The sequence below is a fragment of the Dasypus novemcinctus genome, chromosome 27 (assembly GCF_030445035.2).
Source record: "Dasypus novemcinctus isolate mDasNov1 chromosome 27, mDasNov1.1.hap2, whole genome shotgun sequence".
Classification (NCBI taxonomy): domain Eukaryota; kingdom Metazoa; phylum Chordata; class Mammalia; order Cingulata; family Dasypodidae; genus Dasypus; species Dasypus novemcinctus.
Genome location: NC_080699.1, coordinates 51,631,362 through 51,651,567, shown reverse-complemented (window position 1 = coordinate 51,651,567; position 20,206 = coordinate 51,631,362). Strand labels below are relative to the sequence as shown.

The window sequence follows — 20,206 nt, the reverse complement described above, 5'->3', positions numbered from 1 at the left end:
AGGAATGGGCACAGAGCCACAAAAGAAAAAGAAAAAAAATTTACACAATATTTGGCCTCAAAGTTTATTACATAGGTTCTTTTGCTTCTGTTTTTGTTGGTTTTTAAAAATCATCTTAAACATATTTCTTATGTTGTCCATTGATCACATAAGTGTTTGACCTCTTGCAGTACATATGGGAGAAAGTACTACATGATAGTTAGTGCTGAAGCTAATGAAAACTGGAATTCAGTGAATACTCTATGCCCCACACCTCAAAAAAGAAATAATTACAACATTTTATTCTGATGATTCTATTATCACCTCTAGATTATTTAAATATTTACTTTCTAGAATAATATTAATATTGATATGTTTGGAAATAATGGTGTTTACACAAACAGGTCACAGATGTTCTTTCACCAGGATTTGAATGTTTCTCCCTCTGGTACTGATAATAGTTTGTTAGACCACATTTCTTATCAAAGCATTCTCCGATCAGACTATAAAGTACCAGTCAGTCTGTGACATGAGCTAGGCCTTACCCAAGAGGTAAGTAAATGCATTAAGCATCCCTGCATTCTAATTATGCAGTGTTCTTCTATATTCCTTATCCCCCTAAACTATTCTAGTAGAAGGTTATAGAGCGCTGATTAACTTTATACTTGGTGTTGAAGGTCTTCTCCTTTTTCACTGCTCTGGTCATGGAGGATTCTTCCTCTACTCTTACTGCTAGCGCACAATGGAAATACAGATGGGTAAAAAAACAAACTTAATTTCAAAGACATAAAGCAGTATTTTCTTTTCCACAAAACATTTTTTGTTTATGTTTAAAAATATGATATACTAGATTCTGCAAAATTATTTTATGAAAATCACATTTTGAGGGGAGACTAAGTACGCATTGTCTTCTAATAATAAACATACCCTACATTCCTATAGCAGGAAAGAATCCTTACTTTTTTTAAAAACACAAATTCTTTTAAAGCCTAAAAATATGACATTTTATAGAAACAATGCACTCTCCATTTAATGAATACTGATCAACTGCTTGCTAATTATATATAAACGTCCCATGGCATTTATCCTTAATTTTTTACAGATGTGAATGGTATTCTCAATTATAGATTTGATGGAGAACCAAATCCCCTTTAATTGTCTTGGGGTCCTGGAAGAATGCACTGTTTCATCTGGCCAGCTTCTCTGGCTTCGACTCCATGTAGAACCATTACCGAGAGAGACTAATTCGTACCTCTACATTCTCCCAAAATGAGTGAGTAAACACACTGTCGAACAGGACGGTAAATGAAGGCCTGGCTCAGTAGAGCTTGATCGAGCTCATCTTCCAAGGTGTTGCTGCACTCAATCTCTCCATTGCACATAATATTGTACACCAGATAGCTTTCAGCTTGGACATGATGTGCTTTAGCAATCTGTTCAAAATTTAAATACAGTTCAACTGAGGTTTCCTTGAAAACAAACTAGTAACCTTCAAATAAAAAATACCCACCCCCGTATCCTATGCGTTTTTTCTTAAGGCACTCAGAAATGGAATAATTGCCATTTGAACTCATGATGGCAAGCTGGTATTTGTTTCCTTTCCTCTGGGCTTCCAGCCTCCAAACTTCATCTCTATGACTCTCGCTCCTCCTTGCTCCAATCATCTATCAGTCTTACCAGATTTACCTCTGCAGTAGCTCATCAGTTTGTCTACTTCAGGGGTTCTTAACAAGGGGTAAAGGAGCTTGAATAAAAAAAAATTCTTGTGGGGACATGTTGGTGCTGATATGGCATATTTATTAAATAATACACAGCATAGGGTGGACTTAGTAAGGAGTCTGTGCTTTTCACCTGACTGGCAAAGGAGTCCGTGCAACAAGAAAAGGTTAAGAACCCCTGGTCTACTTGATACTCTCATACTAATCAAGTGTTCATTGCTTTTCTCCTATACTATTAAACGCTCTTAACTGAAACCTCTGCCTCATTTTCTCCCTGACTCCAACCTATCCTTTGCACTAGTGTCATATTATTTTCTTGGAAAGAGAGGGCCAGTCACCATCCTCCTTGAAACATTTGAATGGCTCCTCAAATTCTTCACCATAACTTTCAAGGCCTCCCGTTCTAAGGCTTCCGTTTACTTTTCTAGCATTATACATCATTTTTATCCTTATAAAACCACTGTGATTCAGCCAGAATCCAAAGGGTCCAGAATGATTGCCTTACACGCCGGTAGGGAATTATGGCTCATGTGTAACTAAGCATGCACTGGGTTTGCTCACGGATACCAAGTCAAGGCAGGTACTATCTCTATGCCTCAGGCATACTCTCTTATCTCCAGATTTTTGCTGTTAGCTCTGTTTGGCATCCTTTCCCCACCCTGTCCTTTTGGCAAACTGCTACCTAGTTTGCAAGTTCAATATCTAATGTTACTTCTGAAGCTCTGTTGAGAGTCTATATTACTTGCAGATAAATTCGAATTCCCAATCTGTAATTAAAGGTAAGCTGCAAAGCTTACCTTTTCAAATTTTTCTCCCCTTAAACCCCATGCCCCAGCCTGACTATTGTTATGTTCCTCAAAGAGATAAAAAGATTCCCAACTTTACACCCTTAGTGCTCTCCCATACCCTAAGACTCTGCCTTTTCAAAGCAACTTTTGGTCCCATTAAGGTCTGGCTCCAGTTCTACCTCTTTCGATACCTTCCCTAATTATCTTAACCCACAGTGATCTCTCTCCTAATTCCTAGAACTCTTACCTGTAATATTCATGTTAACAATATCAAATAGAGTTTCTATTTTGAATTTTCACATGCAATTATGCCATACCCCCTAATTAGTCTCATAGATTCCCATTCTTGTGGTCCTTAGCCACTGCAGAGATAAATATTCACTGAATATATTCAATATTCACTGAATATGTTCAATAAATATTCACTGACAAACCCATCATTTGACACATTCTCAATCATGACATATTAAATTTGGGTGAGCATATCTAAATACCTTTAAGATTTCAGGGTCTGAAATCATGGTTACTTCTTGCTTGATTTCAGGGGCTAAATAAATAACTACTTGTTGCTGGATTTCAGGGTCTGAACTCTTGGTTACTCTTTGGTTAGTTTCAGGCTCCACATTCATGGATTCACCTTGTTTAATTTCAGGGTGTATATGCATGAGTGCTTCTAGCTTAGATTCAGGATCTGAATCTATGGGTAATTTTTGTTTAACTTCAGGGTCTGATCTCATGGTTACTTCTTGCTTGGATTCAGGGTCTGTGCACATGGGAACTTCTTGTTTGGAGTCAGGATCTGTACACATGGATACTTCTTGCTTGGATTCAGGCTCTGTGCACATGGGAACTTCTTGCTCAGATTCAGGGTCTACACACCTGGAATCTTCTTGCTTGGTTTCAGGATCTGTATGCATGGGAACTTCATGCTTGTATTCAGTGTCTGTACATATGGGAACAACTTGCTTGTATTCAGGGTCTGTACACACGTGAACTTCATGCTTGGATGCAGGGTCTGTATATGTGAGAACGTCTTGCTTAGATTCAGGTTCTGTATGCATGGGCACATCTTGCTTGGATTCAGGGTCTGTACGCACAGGAACTTCGCGCTTGGACGCGGGGTCCAAATGCATGGGAACTTCATGCTTGGATTTAGAGTCCATACGTATGGGAACTATCTTGGATTTAATGTTAGGACGCATTGGAAGTCCTAGTCTGGATTTAGGGTCAGTACGCATGAGAGCTATCTTGGATTTAATGTTAGGACGCACAGGAAGTTCTAGCTTAGATTTAGGGAAAGTGCGTGTGGGAATTTCATGCTTGGATTTAGGATCAGTATGCATGGGAACTTCTTGCTTCGAATTAGGGTCTGTACACATGGGAACTTGCTTGGATTCAGGGTCTGAACTCATGGATGCTACTTGCTTGTCCAAAGTTATTGTACCTCTGAGTTTCTGGAAAAACCATGGAGATTTCTGTCCTGGCTAAAGATATGATGCCACTCCTTTATAAAAAAGAGCTTTGTTTGGTCCCAAAGGTAACATCTCCTCTAATTTTTTCTCACCTTGATGCAAGTGAAGAACTTTAGATATATGATCTGCTACAGCTAGGATAAGGCTACCTTTTTTGTCAAGGCTGTCTCTTATAGAGGTATAGCATTTGTACCGAAAACTTTCAAACATGCCTTCTGGGATTATATCATTGCCAAGTAGGCAAGCCAAAAGAGGAAGATCTGTTATATTGAGATTCACATTCTCGCAAAATTTCTCTCTATGGAACATAACAGTATATAGACTTTCCAAGCAGAGCTCACTAATTGAAAAATAGGGACAAGTGTCATAAATTAAATAATCAGTATCTTCTCCAAGAATTCCAAGACGGTTATTTTGGAACCCATAAGAAGCCACCTCATAGTCTACTTCCTGTAATGTACACAAAGTTTTCTGACCCAGTGTCTTTAAAGCAAATCGTGTAAATATGGCCAGCCCCGAGGGAATGAAAAACATATTTCTGCCTGGCTGCTCCCTGTGTGACTTGATATAATGAAAAATCCTGGATATCTCCCTGCTGTTCTTGAGTCTTCGTTTCACCCATTCATCTCTCTTGTCCTGCTCCACCAAGCCATCAAAAAAGAATATCAACTTGATGCCAACTGCTGTGAAAGTTTTAACAAAATCTCTCAAAGCAGAATAGTATTCTTGCCATTGGCCACCACAGATCCAAGATTCTGGAGTATACCAGTATCTGAGACAACACATGGCATCAACCACTATGGTCGGAGTACATCCAGGATACTTGCTTCGGTGTTGTTCTGCCAATTCTTTGAAATTTACTACTGTGCATATATGCGGACAGGTACTTCCCACAAATCCCTGGAAGCCTCTCACACCCATAACTGAACTCCTGGAAAGGATCTGCAAAGAAAAATAAATCTGGAATTAGTAATGATGGTATTAGCACGAGACATACGGCAACTTTTTCAAAGTAAACACATGACAATATTTAAATGCACTCTCTATTTCCCAAGAAACTCTTGCCAACAAGGTAACATGATATGCCGGTTAAATGCCTAAAAAGTTTTCAATTAAAATACATGAGGAAGTTAATCTAAATATAAGGTGAGTGAGACTTGCACAAGGACAATATAGAGTAGCAATCTTAAGATTTTCACTAAGACTAAGATTCAAATAATTCCTGAACCAAATTAAAAATCTAGGTAACAGTTTTCAAAGAATTAATATTTCCCATCTAGGAACTCAAATAGAAGTGAAATTTAAAATCCTAAGATATAAATTGATACATGCAACATGGACGATTCTCAAAATAATTTGCTGAAAGAAGCCAGATCAAATCTAATAGTCTATATTATATAATTTCATTTTTATAAAACTCTAGTTAATCTAAAATTAAGCTAATCTGTAGCAGATGAATGGTTGTCTGGGGAGAGAGGGGTGAATGGAAGGGGGGACTTATAAAAGGGAAACTTTGGGGGGTCATGGATATGTGCACTACCTTGATTGTGGTGATAGTTTCACAGGTGTAGATGTATGTTATGTTTATCAAACTGCACACTTTAAATCTGTATAGTTTACTTTATGTCGTGTATACCTCAAAGATATCCCAAAAAGCATACATAAAAATTCACTATGCCAGATATTTCTAACATTGGAGACAGTGGCTGACTGGAAAACAGCCCATTTTCCAATTTAAACAGATCAAAGTGGTTCAAAGAGCTGGATTTTGAAATTTGGGGAAAACCTAAGCTAAGTATTTATTCTGTGGCCATTCTTCAAGTAGATAAGAACATCCATCAACGATCAGAAAAAATCCCACTCCCTTACAGTGATGACACCCTTTATGTTAGTGGTCTGTTCATTTCACTCTTATCTTCAGGGTTTTAAAAAAGGATGTCTTTTTGAGAAAATAAAACAAACAAAAAAATCCTTACTATCCGAGAGGAACACAAGAACAAATGATACCTCTCCCAGAATTAGCACTGATAACAGTAGTCATCAGTTAGGAAAATCATAAAATTAAAAACAGCTATTACATTAAGAGTGAACTGACTACCTACCAGGCAGAACTAGGCACTTTAAAGACATCATCTATTTGTCTTAAAAACAAGGCTGACACTGTGGAGCTGCTGTAGCTCGGGAGCTGAGTGCCTGCTCTGCAGGAACGAGGTCCTGGATTCAGTCCCTGGTACTGCCAAAAACCCTACAACCCTGACAAGTAAGTATCGTTCGCTCTATTTTGACAAATGAAAAAAACTGTAAATAAGTTACCAGATTGAGAAAAGGCACCCTCACAGGATTATCTTTAAGAATTCACTGAATTGTTAATGGGCACCTAATAGATATAATCTGTTTAATAGCCATTGATAAGGAAAAGATAGGAAAGTTGTATGGATATAAATAGCACACATTTTATGTTGAAATTTGGAGAAGTCTTGTTATTAAGTACAATTAAATACATGAACACACACCCCCCAAATTATACAGTTATTGTTACATACCATTTAACTTGGAAACATAGCCAAGGTGTTTCAGTTTTTGAAACAGAAACCAGATCTCATAACAGTTATTTCAACAATGTTCTACGTGGTTCTACAGTTTGGTCCCCTGGGCAGGCATCCCCCAGGAAGCACACTCTCTTTGTATCTACCCCTTTCCTTTGCAGGGACCACTTCTTCCTAGTGCTGCAAATCTTCACATAACTTCAAGTGTTTGGATAAGCAACTTCACATTTATGATGCTGTGCCAGAGATTTACTCATAGAGAGATCCTGTCTTATTTTGTGTTTTTTATTTTAAACTAGGCCGCGCGGGCCAGAGAGCAGCTGCCGGCAGCTCGTCCCGGGTTTAAGCGCAGTGCGGGGCCCCGCCGGGGGCGGCAGTAGTGAGCGCCGCGCTGCGCTCCGGCCCCCTTTCCCGCCGAGGTTTCTCTGGGCTCCCGGGAGTTCTTGGATCCCAGGCTCTGCCCGCCCGCCCGCCGCTGCCGCCTGCCGCTCAGGTCCCCGCGTCAGCAGCCTTGGCAGTCTGCGGCAGTGACCCCCCAGCTATATCCAAAGCATCTGGCCATTTTATTTTACTTAATTATGATCCCAATTTGAACCTTGTTCCAATGATCTCAATGGAAAGTTGACCGAAACACTTCCATCACCTCATTAATTTCTTGTTTTATCAGTTGATTAGGCCTTGTCATTTACTTGATCCTTTTTTTTTTTTTTTTTTCGGGGGGGACTGATGGAGGTTCCTTTCTTGATTAAAGTGAGATTCTGTAGGTGGCTGTTATATCTCATTTAAGACTCTTGGAGTGAGGATGCAACAATAAAGGAGAAAATTTATGTAACTTTCACATTAACTGTAGATAAAACAATAAATGCCGAAGCTTATTCAGGCTGAAAACTTTCATCGAATTAAAAGTGAATGGATGGAGTGGATGTGGCTCAGGCAGTTGGGTGCTGACCTCCCACACGGAAGGGCCCAGTTCCATTCCTGGTGCTTCCTAAGAAAGAAGACGAGGGGACACGGGGAGCAGACAGACCAGGAAGCCACCTCGGGGGAAATAAGTGAAGGGGATTCTTCAATATGATAGGAAGCATCTACTAAAACACACAAACAAAACCATTCTATTTCTGGATGCTGAGTATATTACTACAGGACCAACTCTCTAATCATTATAAACTCTAGAAAATATGAATGCCTAACTGAAGGCACTATAGAGCAATGATCAAATAAATATATTGTTGAAGATGTTGATGTTTGGAGGGATGAGATGTCAGTGATTGATTTTCCCAATTTTAAATCTTGCATCCTGATGACAACATTGAACCTACACCATGTGAAGAAACTTAAAGTAACTGCACTTAGGGTATAAATATCATCTTCATATTATTATTTACCTATATAAGATCTGAAGTATATACAAGACCTTTCTGTGGATAAGAAAGATTATTTGAAATATATGTAAATTATATACATTGATAGTAAATTTAAAACAATATAGATAAAGATCTATAGATAGATGATATAGATATAGCACAAACCAAAAGCTGCTGTGGCTCTACTGCTGCATTTTAGCTTGCTAAGCTGCTCAGGCAGACACCATAAAATGGGGTTGGCCGTTAACAATAGAACATTATTAGTTCACAAGCTTGTAGTTCTGAGGCTGAGAAAAATGTCCAAATCAAGGCATCATGGAGAGAAGTTTCTCTGGGAAGCTTGACTGCCAGCCAGCTTGGACTAGGCCGTGTGACACGGCACATGTCAGTATCTGCTGGTGTCTCCCTTCTTTTCCAGGTGTAATTCCTTCCAGTTTCTTGATTCTGTGTTTTTTCTCCTTTGACTTCATATTCATCCTGAATCATATTCGTACTTTATGAAGGACTCCATTAAAAGGATTAAAACTCACATTGGACCAAGCCTGAACTGAAGCAACCTAATCAAAATACGCTATTTACAATAGGTTTACATGCAGAGGAATGGGCTAGCTATAAGAACATGATTTTCGGGGGTGCATATAAGTTGAAAACATCAAAGGCTACCTTCTTATCAAACAGTGTACACCTGAAGGCAAGATGTATGGCTCAAGATTAAGATTATTTTGCATCATGGTAGACGAACAATGCTAAATTTATATTCATCTATTATCATGGCTTCCAAATACATAATGCCCAACACATTGTATCACAAAGGACAACTTAAAATATCCCATATTGTACCTGGATATGCAAAAACAATTCAGACAGTGTAATCACCATGAGACAGCCATCAGGAAAGGTATAAAAGTCTTGAAAAGTGTAGTTGACTAACTCCTAATGGTGTAGAAAGTGCATTCAAGTGTATGTTAAGTAGTTTGAAATTAAAAAGTGTATATTGTTTACTTACATTTGAATTATACTGGAAATCAATGACAGAAAGGTTCATAGCACTTCTAAGAAACATATTGAGACTTTCTACTTCCCTAACACGATAAAAACGACCCACTTATTTCATGATTGTGAAGACTGAACAGTTACTGTAGTGCTTCCTAATATGTTTGCACTTTGTGCTGGGCACTAGTCTAAGTGGTTACATGCTCCATTTAGTCCTACCCTCCAATGGCACATGAGGGTGGACACCGTTGTTAATATGCTCACCTGTTGAGCTACTGAGTCATCAGAGATAAAGCAACGTGATGAGGATCATCCAGCTCACAGGCCGCTGTGCTGGGCTTTGGCACCAGGCTCCTATGTGCTTTGGACAATTTCAGAAACACTGTTTTGTCATCCTTAACAATACCGTGGGTTTGTTTGGACTAGAGAAAATCACTCTGTTCCTAAGAGGAAAACCCTCAGGAGGAGCAGGAAACCTCGGTGTCCTGGGACTGGGCCGGGGCCAGGCTCTGGGTCTTCCCTGCTCCTTGGTCCCTCAGATCCGCAGGCATTTCACCCTAAGAGCACTGAGAATATTAGGAGACCTGTGGTTTTCTTTATGATTAGCCATTTAATCTACACCATTTTCTACATTCAAATACACTAATATGTCTTCTACACAAGTGCTGTTCATGGACAGATTTTACTTGGGTCCTGTTCCCTAACCTTTACAACCAATTATCTCTTGGAAATTACCCGTGGGCACTGGCTATTATTGGTGCCAAAGCCTGGGCTCCTGGGGGTTTCTATGATGCCATTGGAGACCCCTGTTTGGATATAAAACTTTACACAAAAGCTCTTATTACAAAAGAAAGTTTCCAGACAGGATGTCAGTGACCTCTACCAAATATGCCCATTCAGTCTTGTCCCCAGGTGGACCCTTATCAGAAGTCTTGACATGGCTATCCAGTGTAAGTAATAAACAAAATCAATTTTTGAGACTTTGATGTTAACTCTTTTCTTTCTCTCTTCCTTCTGTTCCCTCCAAAAATCGCCTGCATTTCTTTCCCTCACTGCTTAGTTGATTTTTTAAGAGAAGCTGTCAAGGGGTCTATGAAAGGTACTCACACAGTGAAATGAACCACTTCTTTTTTATTCAATGAAATAAACTCACAGTTCAAGCAGTTTTAGCAGAATTGATAGCTGTTCATGGAAGCAAAGAGTGAGCTGGTTGCAGCACCAGAGGAGCAGGGGCAGGAGCTGCTCGGCACACTGACCACAGCTTCAGTACGCAGAATGCTAATTTAAGTTTATACTTAAACAGATCTAATTCTGATTGACGTGTTTTATCTTAAAAGAATATAAATTTTGATTTATGTGTATTATTGCAAATCAATTAATTTCAATGATTATTTTCACATTACTTTCTTTTTCCCCAGCACTCTGTTATATTCATTTGGTAGTACATAATGAGTAAGTCAGTCCTTGTCATAAAAATAAATAGTGCACATGACTCCTTATACTTCACGTGTAATTCTGGGAGTTTCTAATAACATGTTGTGAAAACCATGTAAGCATTGTTCATAGTTGAGTTCCACAGCTTCCAGACAAATGCCTGCACATAATTCACCCCAAAATATGTTTAAAGGTAGATATTGTAAACGAACATTACAAGGATTGTCTAAATCAATAAATACACAAATTAATATATTAATTACCAAAATATGTCATCTAAATTTTTTAGGTCTTTGCAGAAAAGGCAAGCAATCATTTGCTTTTACAATTTTATGTATAGGAACATCTCTTCAATAGCTTAGTTATCCCAGGAGATATTACTTTGTGAGTAATCTTCCTGTAGTCTGTATACTACTTAAGAATAATCATGGTTGAAAATCTGTATTTACATGTGCATAACCTTTATGATGTTGTACTTCTTTTAAAAGAAAATTGCTTTATCAAATTCAGAGTGCTAGCATTCCTTTGCTTCTTTGTTTGCTTCTGAAAAAAATAAGAGTAATATGAATTTGAGATGGAAGAAATGTAGTGCTTAAACCCCCTTTTAGAAATTTTAATTCATATTCATTCATTTTTCATTAACATTGCTACCATTATGAGAATCTTTAATTACTTTTAAAAATATTAAATTCATGAACTTGGCATTTTTACAAATTTTATCAAAAAAGAAACTGAAAATCAAAGATATATATGAAGATCTACATACATAGAAATAAATGGCAGAGTCAAGATATAAAATATATCTTCTTCTGTAATCTGCAAAAATTCACCTCTGTCCTGCTGACATGTTATAAATTTAAGCTAGAAATGTATAATTGGTGATTGTAAAATAATAAAATATGTTCACTTTATGTTTCAACTGTGAGATCCCATTGTATTTTTGTAATAAAGTAGAAGTCTGATACGGAATTTAGTGAGGAAAAAATTAAGCAATTATTTTTAATAATCTCAATTCTGCATGAGGCTAGTTTAAATAGGTTAGAACTACTTATAAATAGTTGAAGTTAGCAATTTTCAATCAGGGTCATCATACAATACTATCGTAAGTTTTCAGTAAACTTGTTGGTATAAAACAAGAACAACTACTTATTGAAGTAGTTTTTTGAAGAATTCTGAAATAAAGAGGAGCAGAGATAGAAAGCTTTTACTCTTGAGCTCAGAAGGTCAGTCTGAAAGTGACAGGTGTCCTGTCTTCTTACAGTGAGCAGAGTTTCTCTAGAAGTAGTTACATTTGTCAGGAGAAAAAGGGACACAGAGCAGGAAGGTGAAGTGCATTAGCCCTGAGGATTAGAGAGGCTGGATAAGCAAGTCGGAAAGGTACATTCTGCAGTTTCAAGGCAACAAGGAAAGCCATTCCCATTTCAATGGCATGAGTTAAAATATGACTCAAAGCTGAAGGAACTTCAGAAGAAATCATTCTGCACTTGAGGGTTGAGTAAGGATTGCTGAGTGCTGAGAGTGACTATAAAAAGAGCTTTATGAAGGAATCATGTGTGAGTACAACAACAAGTAATGACTCACACTCAAGCAATGTCTTTCCATATTAGCTTCTTCAAGTTCTGAAGTATGTTCAGGTTTTATTGAAAAAAACATAACAGTATTTGACAAAAAACAGAAGAATAAACATTCTAAATTTAGAGACCCTGATAGTATCAATATATAAATAGTTTTCACCACAGGTAATATCTACATATCAAGAGTTGTAAGTGATTCTTTTGAACAGAGAAAACTAAGCACCTATGTACATTCAGGGAGTACATGGAGAAGAATGAGAAATGTATGGTGGCATTTAATGGGAATGATTTAGTGGTCATGGAATGGATTATAATTGATTATAATATATTGATAAGCTCTGAATAAATAGTACCCTCCAATCTCTACTCAGATTCTACAAGGTTATCACATTGTCATAAATATTAACATACACAAAACCTGACTAATGAGATGGGGAAGAATAGAAATTACTTATATTAAATCTTTTAATCTTCTGGGCAAATATATAACTTCCAGTAGATACATTTTATAACTAGTAAATGATAGAAATCGATGCAAACATATGGACAAGCTAGTAAATATTACATTTTACTGCTAGCTCAATTCTGAAGACAAGTGTAAAAAGCAGGGAGCCCAAAGGAGAATGGGAAGTATGTTATAACCTTGACAAAACATTTTAATAGAATATAAATGTATTAATGTGAGGCAATATATGAGCTTAGATTAATTCCTTCCACATGTGAATCTTTCATGTTTCTTAGGGATTATTTGCCTGACTCTTCATGGCCAAGGGAAATTTTCCTAAGATGCCCAACTCCACCACAGTGACCGAATTCCTGCTTACAAGGTTTTCTGATGTGTGGGAGCTCAGAGTCTTACATGCCTTGCTGTTATTACTGATGTACTTGGCAACCCTGGTGGGGAATCTTCTCATTGTCATAGTAATCACCTTTGATTGGAAACTTCACACCCCCATGTATTTCCTCATTAGGAATCTGTCTGTTTTAGACATGTGCTACATTTCTGTCACAGTCCCCAAGGCATGTGTCATCTTCCTGCTTGACAGCACGGCAATCTCCATGGCTGGATGTGCAGCTCAGATCTTCCTTGTGGTCGCATTTGTGACAGTAGAGCTGCTGTTCGTTACAATCATGGCTCGTGACCGCTATGTGGCCATCTGCCAGCCCCTGCACTACTCTGTGATCATGAACCCTCGGGTCTGTGTCCAGATGACTCTGGCCTCTGTACTCAGTGGTCTGGTCCACTCTGGATTCCAAACTGGCAACACATTCAGGCTGTCCTTCTGTCAGTCCAATGTGGTCCATCAGTTCTTCTGTGACCTGTCCTCTCTTCTGAAGCTCTCCTGCACTGATACTTTAAACAATGAAATTTTAATTTTCATTTCTTCAGTGGTGATTGCTGGTGGCTGCTTTGCCTTCATCATCATGTCTTATATTCACATATTTTCTACTGTGCTCAAGTTTCCAACCAGGGGTGAGCGAGGAAAAGCTTTTTCCACCTGTGTCCCTCACATCGTTGTGTTAACAATTTTTGTCAGCTCAGGTACTGCTGTGTATGTGAAGCCAGTCTCCAGCTCACCCACATTTCAGGATACACTCTCTTCTGTGTTCTATTCTCTAGTCCCTCCTTTCTTGAATCCAATCATCTATAGTCTTAGAAACAAGCAGATAAAGGAAGCTGTAAAGAGAGTTATGAGGAGAAAGCGTTACTCAGGAAAAAGCATAATTGTTTGAAGCTGAATTTTTCAATCATAAAAAAAATCAATTCTCAAACTAGCATTTCAGGGAATTTCTGTTTACCTGGGATTCATTAGTGCTCCCCCTTGATCACAAAGAAGGTCTTTCCCTCCCAGTGTTTATGTCTGTTTATCTTTGATCTTTTTAAAAACACTTTTTGTAAAGCAATCTGAACTCTAACTGTTGATGAATTATCACAAAGGGACTTAATAGATAGTCAGTAGCCAAGTAAAGAAAGTTGTGTTATTTTTTTAAGTCTTTTCTTTTGTGTGATGTTTTGAAATGGAATCAGTCACTGAAGAGCTGTGTGACAACCAGAGGACCACCACATATAGTGGATGACCTAGGAGACACTTATCTCCAGATGTTGCTTTGCATATACATTTTCACATTTGTTGTCTGGGTTAGATGCATACTGGGCTTCAGTATGAGGCTTTAAATAAGTATCATAAATCAAAAATATTGTCAATGAGGTTGAAGCATGTGAGACTTGGCAAGTGTGTGCAAATCAAGTCTTCTTGAATTTCATCTTCTTCTTTCAATGCAACTTTTATATGAAATAAAATAACACAGTTCTCAATAAAAACCTTCTTCTTAAGTTTCAAAGTTTCAAGAATAATTTCAATATTATTGTACCTGAATTTTTGTTCACATATGAAAATGTTTCTAAAATAAATAATTTGATAAAAACTGAAAATAGATTTTACATATTTGTAAATATCACCAATCAGCTTTATCAAAATAATGGCAAATTTATACTTCTGCCAACAAAATTCTATTCACATACCTACTTACCTGTATATGATATGGTTATTTACTAATTCTTATTAAAATTATGGACAAACCATCTCATTGTTGATGCAATTTATAGGTCCATTATTTCTAGAGATATAGAGAATTAGTTCACCACATATGGAATTGAAATATATTTGACAATATCAGGATGTAGGAGCGAAACTCCATTAGAATTTAAAAATGGCAATAAATGGAAACAAAAATTCACAGAAACAAATGCAGGTAATCAGAAATGTTAAATAAGAAGGCTAATAAAATAAACACCACAAATATATATCCCTCTCTTTTTGGAGTAATGGAAACATTATCTGAAAGGATGATAGCACAAGTCTGTGATGAAACTGAGAGCCACTGAGTATATATATATATAGTTTGCTTGAATCATACATTTTTCTTTACAAAGAAGTATGAAAAGATCTGGTTAATATCATAGTAGGCAGGACTATGCGCTTTTCTACAGAAACTTTATGTCTGCCCTAAGGAGCTTGATAAGTTACACTTACAATTATTCTACTCATGCTACAAATTTCCCCTGATTATACATTTATTTCTTTTTTTCTCCTTTATTTTCTTTTAAATGTTACATTAAAAAAATATGAGGACCCATGTATTGCCCCCACTCCCCCACCCTACTCCTCCCATATCAACAACCTCTTCCATCATCGTGGCACATTCACTGCACCTGGTGAATACATTTTGGAGCTCTGCTGCACCACATGGACAGTGGTCCACATTGTAGTCTACACTCTCCCCCAGTCCACCCAGTGGGCCATGGTAGGACACACAATGTCCAGCATCTGTCTCTGCAGCTCCACCCAGGACAACTCCAAATCCTGGAAATGCACCCATATCATATCTCTTCTTCCCTCTTCCTACCCTCAGCAGCTACCGTGGCCACTTTCTCCACATGATATTACAATTTCTTCCCTTATGAATCACAATAGTTCCCCAGCAGAACACCAGTAAGTCCACTCTAATCTATATTCTATTCCTCCATCCTGCGGACCCTGGGATGGTTATGTCCAGTCCCCCTCTACATCAAGAGGGGGCTTAGATTCCACATGGATGATGGATGCAATTCTCCTGCTTGCGGTTGTAGGCACTCTTGGCTTCCTGGTGTGGTGGCTGATCTTCTTCACCTCCTTGTTATCTGGCCAGGGTAAGTCCAATAAAACAGAGGGTAGGAGTTGCAAGTCTGCTGAGACTCAGAGCCTGGCTGTCACATGGACAGTCCAGAAATTCAGTTCTCCTGAGTATACACCAACCCAAACACCAACCACAGGTCTGGTAAAAGTAACAGAAAAGGCATGTGTAGAAAGGTCATATGTGAGTCCAACTCCATCACACTCAGGAACACAAATTCCACTGAGTATATATTTTTGATGAATTGTACAAGGCATGGAACTGTATCACAGAGTGAACCATGTGGTCAGTGACAGACTACAGTTACTAGCACAAATATGAGAGAGTTCTCTCCTGAAATACAACAAATTATAATACTAATAACATGATGTTAATAATAGGGAAGTTTATGGAAAAAATACACCAAATGTAACCTGTGGACCATAGTTAGAAGTAATATTTTGATGATGTTCTTTCAAAATCTGCAACAAATTTTCCAGAACATTGTAAGGTGAAGGTGAAGGGGTGATGTATGGGAGTGCTGCACAATATGCATGATTGTTTTGTGAGCTCACAACTTCTTTAATAAAAAAAATTAAAAATCCCTACAATTCCACACAAAAGAACAAAGTACCAAATTAAAATGTGGGCAAAGGACTTTAACAGACATTTCTCCAGAGAACATATACAAATGGTCTTTACTAAGACATGAAAGTATGCTCAATATAATTAGCCATATAAGAACTGCAGATCAAAATCACAGTGAGATACCCCTTTCCAATGACTCAGATGGCTATTACTTTCAAAATGCAAAATGACAAGTCTTGATGATGATGCTGAGAAACTGAAATACATTACATTGTTGGCTGAAAGATGAAATGATAGAACAACTGAGGAAAATGGTTCAGCATTTTCTCAACAAGCTAAACAAAGAATTACCACATTACCTGTCCCTTCCACTCCTAGGTATATATCCCTAAATTTGAAAACAAAAATCATATACTTGGGTATCAAAGTTTATAGAAGCATTACTTGCAATAACCAAAAGTTAAAAATAACTCATATCATCAACAAATAAATGGATAAACAATGGAATATTATTCCTCAGTAAAAGGAGTAAAATTTGATAAATGGTTAGCATGAATGGAACTTGAAAACTGTTCACTAAGCAAAATAATGCAGACAAAAAGCACAATTAGTGTATTATTCTATTTATATTAAATATATAGAGTAAAATCATTCATAGAGACAGAAAGTAGATTTGAGATAAGCTGGGCATGGCAGGAGGGGGACAATGGATATTTTTGCTTAAAGGGGAAAGGTATCTATTTAAAATGATGGAAACATTTTGTTAATATATGCTGGAGATGGTAGCACACAATGATGATGTAATGTCCTTAACATAATGCAAAAATGTATAAATAACAAATAAAAAATAAGTTAAAATAATGAGTTCCCTTTATAATAGCATTAAAAACAATTGATAGTGCAGAAATAGTTCCATTAATTAACACAATTATTCTCCACAAGGGGCCCAAGACAAATCAATTGGTAAAATAATAGTCTTTTCAACAAATGGTGCTGGAAAAAATGGGTATCTAAAGGCAAGCAAAATAATTTGGTCCCTGTTATCATATCCAACACAAAAATTAACTGAAAATGGATCATAACACTGAATATGGGATACAACTAGAAATACTAGAAATGTTGTAAGAGTGATATCTAATGACCACATATTAACCATGGGATTCTTAGATATAACACCATAAGCAGAAGAAACAAAAACAAAAATAGAACTTTTAAAATCAAACCAAAATAAAACTTTCATGGTCAAATGACATTACCAAGAATGTGACAAAGGATGTTATTGACAGGTGATATATGGTTGACAGGGAGTTAACTATACAGGGCATATGTCCAGGGTGCATGGTAATGTTTGGATATACTCATAGTGGAAACAATTCAAAACAACAGCTGGGGGGGTGCTGGGTTCCTGGCCTGGGGTGCTCTGTCGTGGTCTCTAGGGGAGCAGTGGCAGTCCCCCAGGTGCAACCGTAAGGACCAGGAAGGAATGAGGGTCCAACAGTGAGCCCCTGATACTAATGACTGTGCTTGTGAGCCTATATGCCTGAAATAAGAACAAGGCCTAGAACAGCACTGTGCCTAGGAGTTTCCTCCTGACAGCCTTCATGTTACTCAAATGTGGCCAGTCTAGAAGCCAAACTCAGCATGTAAATGCAGTGCATTCCCTCCAGTGTGGGACATGACACCCGGGGATGAGCCTCCCTGGCACCGAGGGATCTCTACCAAATACCAGCTGATGATGCAACTAGAAAATGATCTTGAATTAAAGGTTCAACGTGGACCAGCAGAGTATCCCTGTCTACATATAATAACAGGAGTTTAAAATGCTGTTTGACCTAATGTAAGGGGGAATTGGAAAGGAGAAATGAGTTTATATGGCTATGAGTCTCTAAAAAAGAGTCTGGAGGTTGTCAGAAGGATTGCCCTTATGCACACCTGAGCAGAGTCTCAGAGACAGATAAAGTAGATACAACCCCAGGTATTGGTTCTTTTGAGGGATAAAGAGACCCACGGGTTCTATGGTCATGGCAGATGGGGTTCACTGCCATGTCAGTTGGCCCTTCTTTGGAGCTGGTGTTTCTGCGTGATGGAACTGGACTCAGATGGGATCTCTTTTCACAAGACTTTCATGCTACTTTACTGGTATTGTAGTTGGTGCTGGGGTTTAAGATATATCTAGGGGATTTGAATCTCTGGACTGATAATATGATAGCCAGGCCCTGAACCTCAACAGACTTCAACTCCTACACTCTGATTTATTGGACTTACCCCACTCAGCTAACATGGAGTTGAAGAATGTCAACCACCACACCATGGAGCCTAGAGTGCCTACAACTGAAAGCAGGAGGATTGCATCCAGTATCCATGTGGAATCTAAGCCCCCTCTTGACATGGAAGTGCAATGGACACAACCAATCCAATGTCCACAGAGAAAATGTGGCATTGGTGTGGGAAAAGTGGCCATGGTGGCTGCTGGGAGCGGGGAATGGGAGGAAGAGATGAGATGTGGAGGCGTTTTCGGGATTTGGAGTTGTCCTGGGTGGTGCTTCAGGGACAATTACCAGACATTGTAGATCCTCCCAGGGCCCACTGGATGGAACATGGGAGAGTATGGGCTATGATGTGGACCATTGACCATGAGGTGCAGCGATGCACAGAGATGTACTTACCAAATACAATGGATGTGTCATGATGATGGGAGAGAGTGTTGCTGTGGGGGTAGTGGTGGGGTGGGGGCGGTGGGGTTGAATGGGACCTCATATTTTTTGAATGTAATACTTTTAAAAAATGAATAATAAAAAAATAAATAAATAAAATAAAAGGTAGAACATATTGCAGGTCATATCTAGAATACAGTTCAATCTAAAATACACAGATACACTGGCATTGACTTACTGATGTAATATATAAAATTCTCTTACAGCTCAATGATCATCTTTTAACATAGCTGATATTGTTTTCTTCTCTCTAGTTTATACACATAATTGTAAAAATCTTATATATGCAATATCACCCACATTCATATTTTACATGAGTTTTCACAGTGTTATACAATCCCTAGTTACATTTTTTAGCTTTCCTTCTAGTAATACATATGTACTTAAGCTTTCCCTTTCAACCACTCTAATAACCATACAATATCTCTGCTAGTCACAAACAACATGATATGCTCTCGCCATTTCCATGCATTTTCAAAGATTTGCAAACTACCTTTAAACCAGTTCTGCACAGATTAACCATTAGCTTCCATTCTCTAACCTCATTCAATTTACTGGTGACCTATATTCTAATTATTAACTCCATGAGTTTGCATAATATATTTATTCCATAATAGTGCAATCATATGGTATCTGCCCTTTCGTGTCTGGCTTGCTTCATTCAACATATTGACCTTCAAGTTAGTCCGTGTTGTCAAATGCTTCATGATGTCATTTCTTCTGACAGCTAAATAATATTCCATCATGTGTATACACCACAATTTATTTACCCATTCATCAGTTGATGGACAATCTGGGTTATTTCCAACTTTTGGCTATTGTAAATAACACCACTATGAACATTGTTGTGCAGATGTCTATTCATGCCACTGCTCTCAGTTCTCTGAATATATACCTAGTTATGGTATTTCTGGGTCATATGATAAGTCTATATTTAACTTCTTTAGGAACTGTCAAACAGTTTTCCACAGTGGCTGTACCATTTTACATTCCCAACAGCAATGAATAAACATTTCCACCTTTCCTATCCTCTCCAACATTTACAGTTTTGCAACTTTTTAATAGTGGTCAGCCTAATAGATGTGAAATGATATCTTATTGTAGTTTTGATTTGCATTTCCCTAATTGCTAGTGATGTTGCATATTTTTTTCATGTGTTTCTTTGCCATTTGTTCTTCTTCTGTGGGCAACCATCTTTTCAAGTCTTTGACCCATTTTTTAATTAGGTATTTTGTCTTTTTATTGTTGAATTGTATGATCTCCTTATATCAATACTAATCCCATATGGGATATGTGATTCCCAAATATTTTCTACAATTGAGTCAGCAGCCTTTTAATCCTTTTGACAAAGTCCTTTGAGGTACAAAAGAGTTTAATTTTCA

At 37.8% G+C, this 20,206-nt stretch overlaps 2 protein-coding genes across 2 annotated transcripts in view; one reads left to right on the top strand and one right to left on the bottom strand.

Annotated features, from left to right (window-relative positions):
• Positions 1–7,664, bottom strand: part of LOC131276293 (constitutive coactivator of peroxisome proliferator-activated receptor gamma-like) — a 32,327-nt gene extending 24,663 nt beyond the window's left edge. Inside the window, 4 exon segments of the mRNA XM_058289246.1 lie at positions 1,232–1,412; positions 2,980–3,663; positions 3,757–4,899; positions 7,650–7,664. Coding sequence (XP_058145229.1) covers positions 1,232–1,412; positions 2,980–3,663; positions 3,757–4,899; positions 7,650–7,664 — 2,023 coding nt within the window.
• A 4,990-nt stretch (positions 7,665–12,654) lies between these two features.
• Positions 12,655–13,602, top strand: LOC131276292 (olfactory receptor 14C36-like). The gene has a single exon (XM_058289245.1). It carries the CDS (start codon positions 12,655–12,657, stop codon positions 13,600–13,602), a length of 948 nt encoding a protein of 315 aa, XP_058145228.1.
• Positions 13,603–20,206: the final 6,604 nt, after the last annotated feature.

Coding starts and splice junctions, on each gene's coding strand:
- LOC131276292 (XM_058289245.1), top strand. CDS start 12,655: ATGCCCAACTCCACCACAGTGACCGAATTCCTGCTTACAAGGTTTTCT.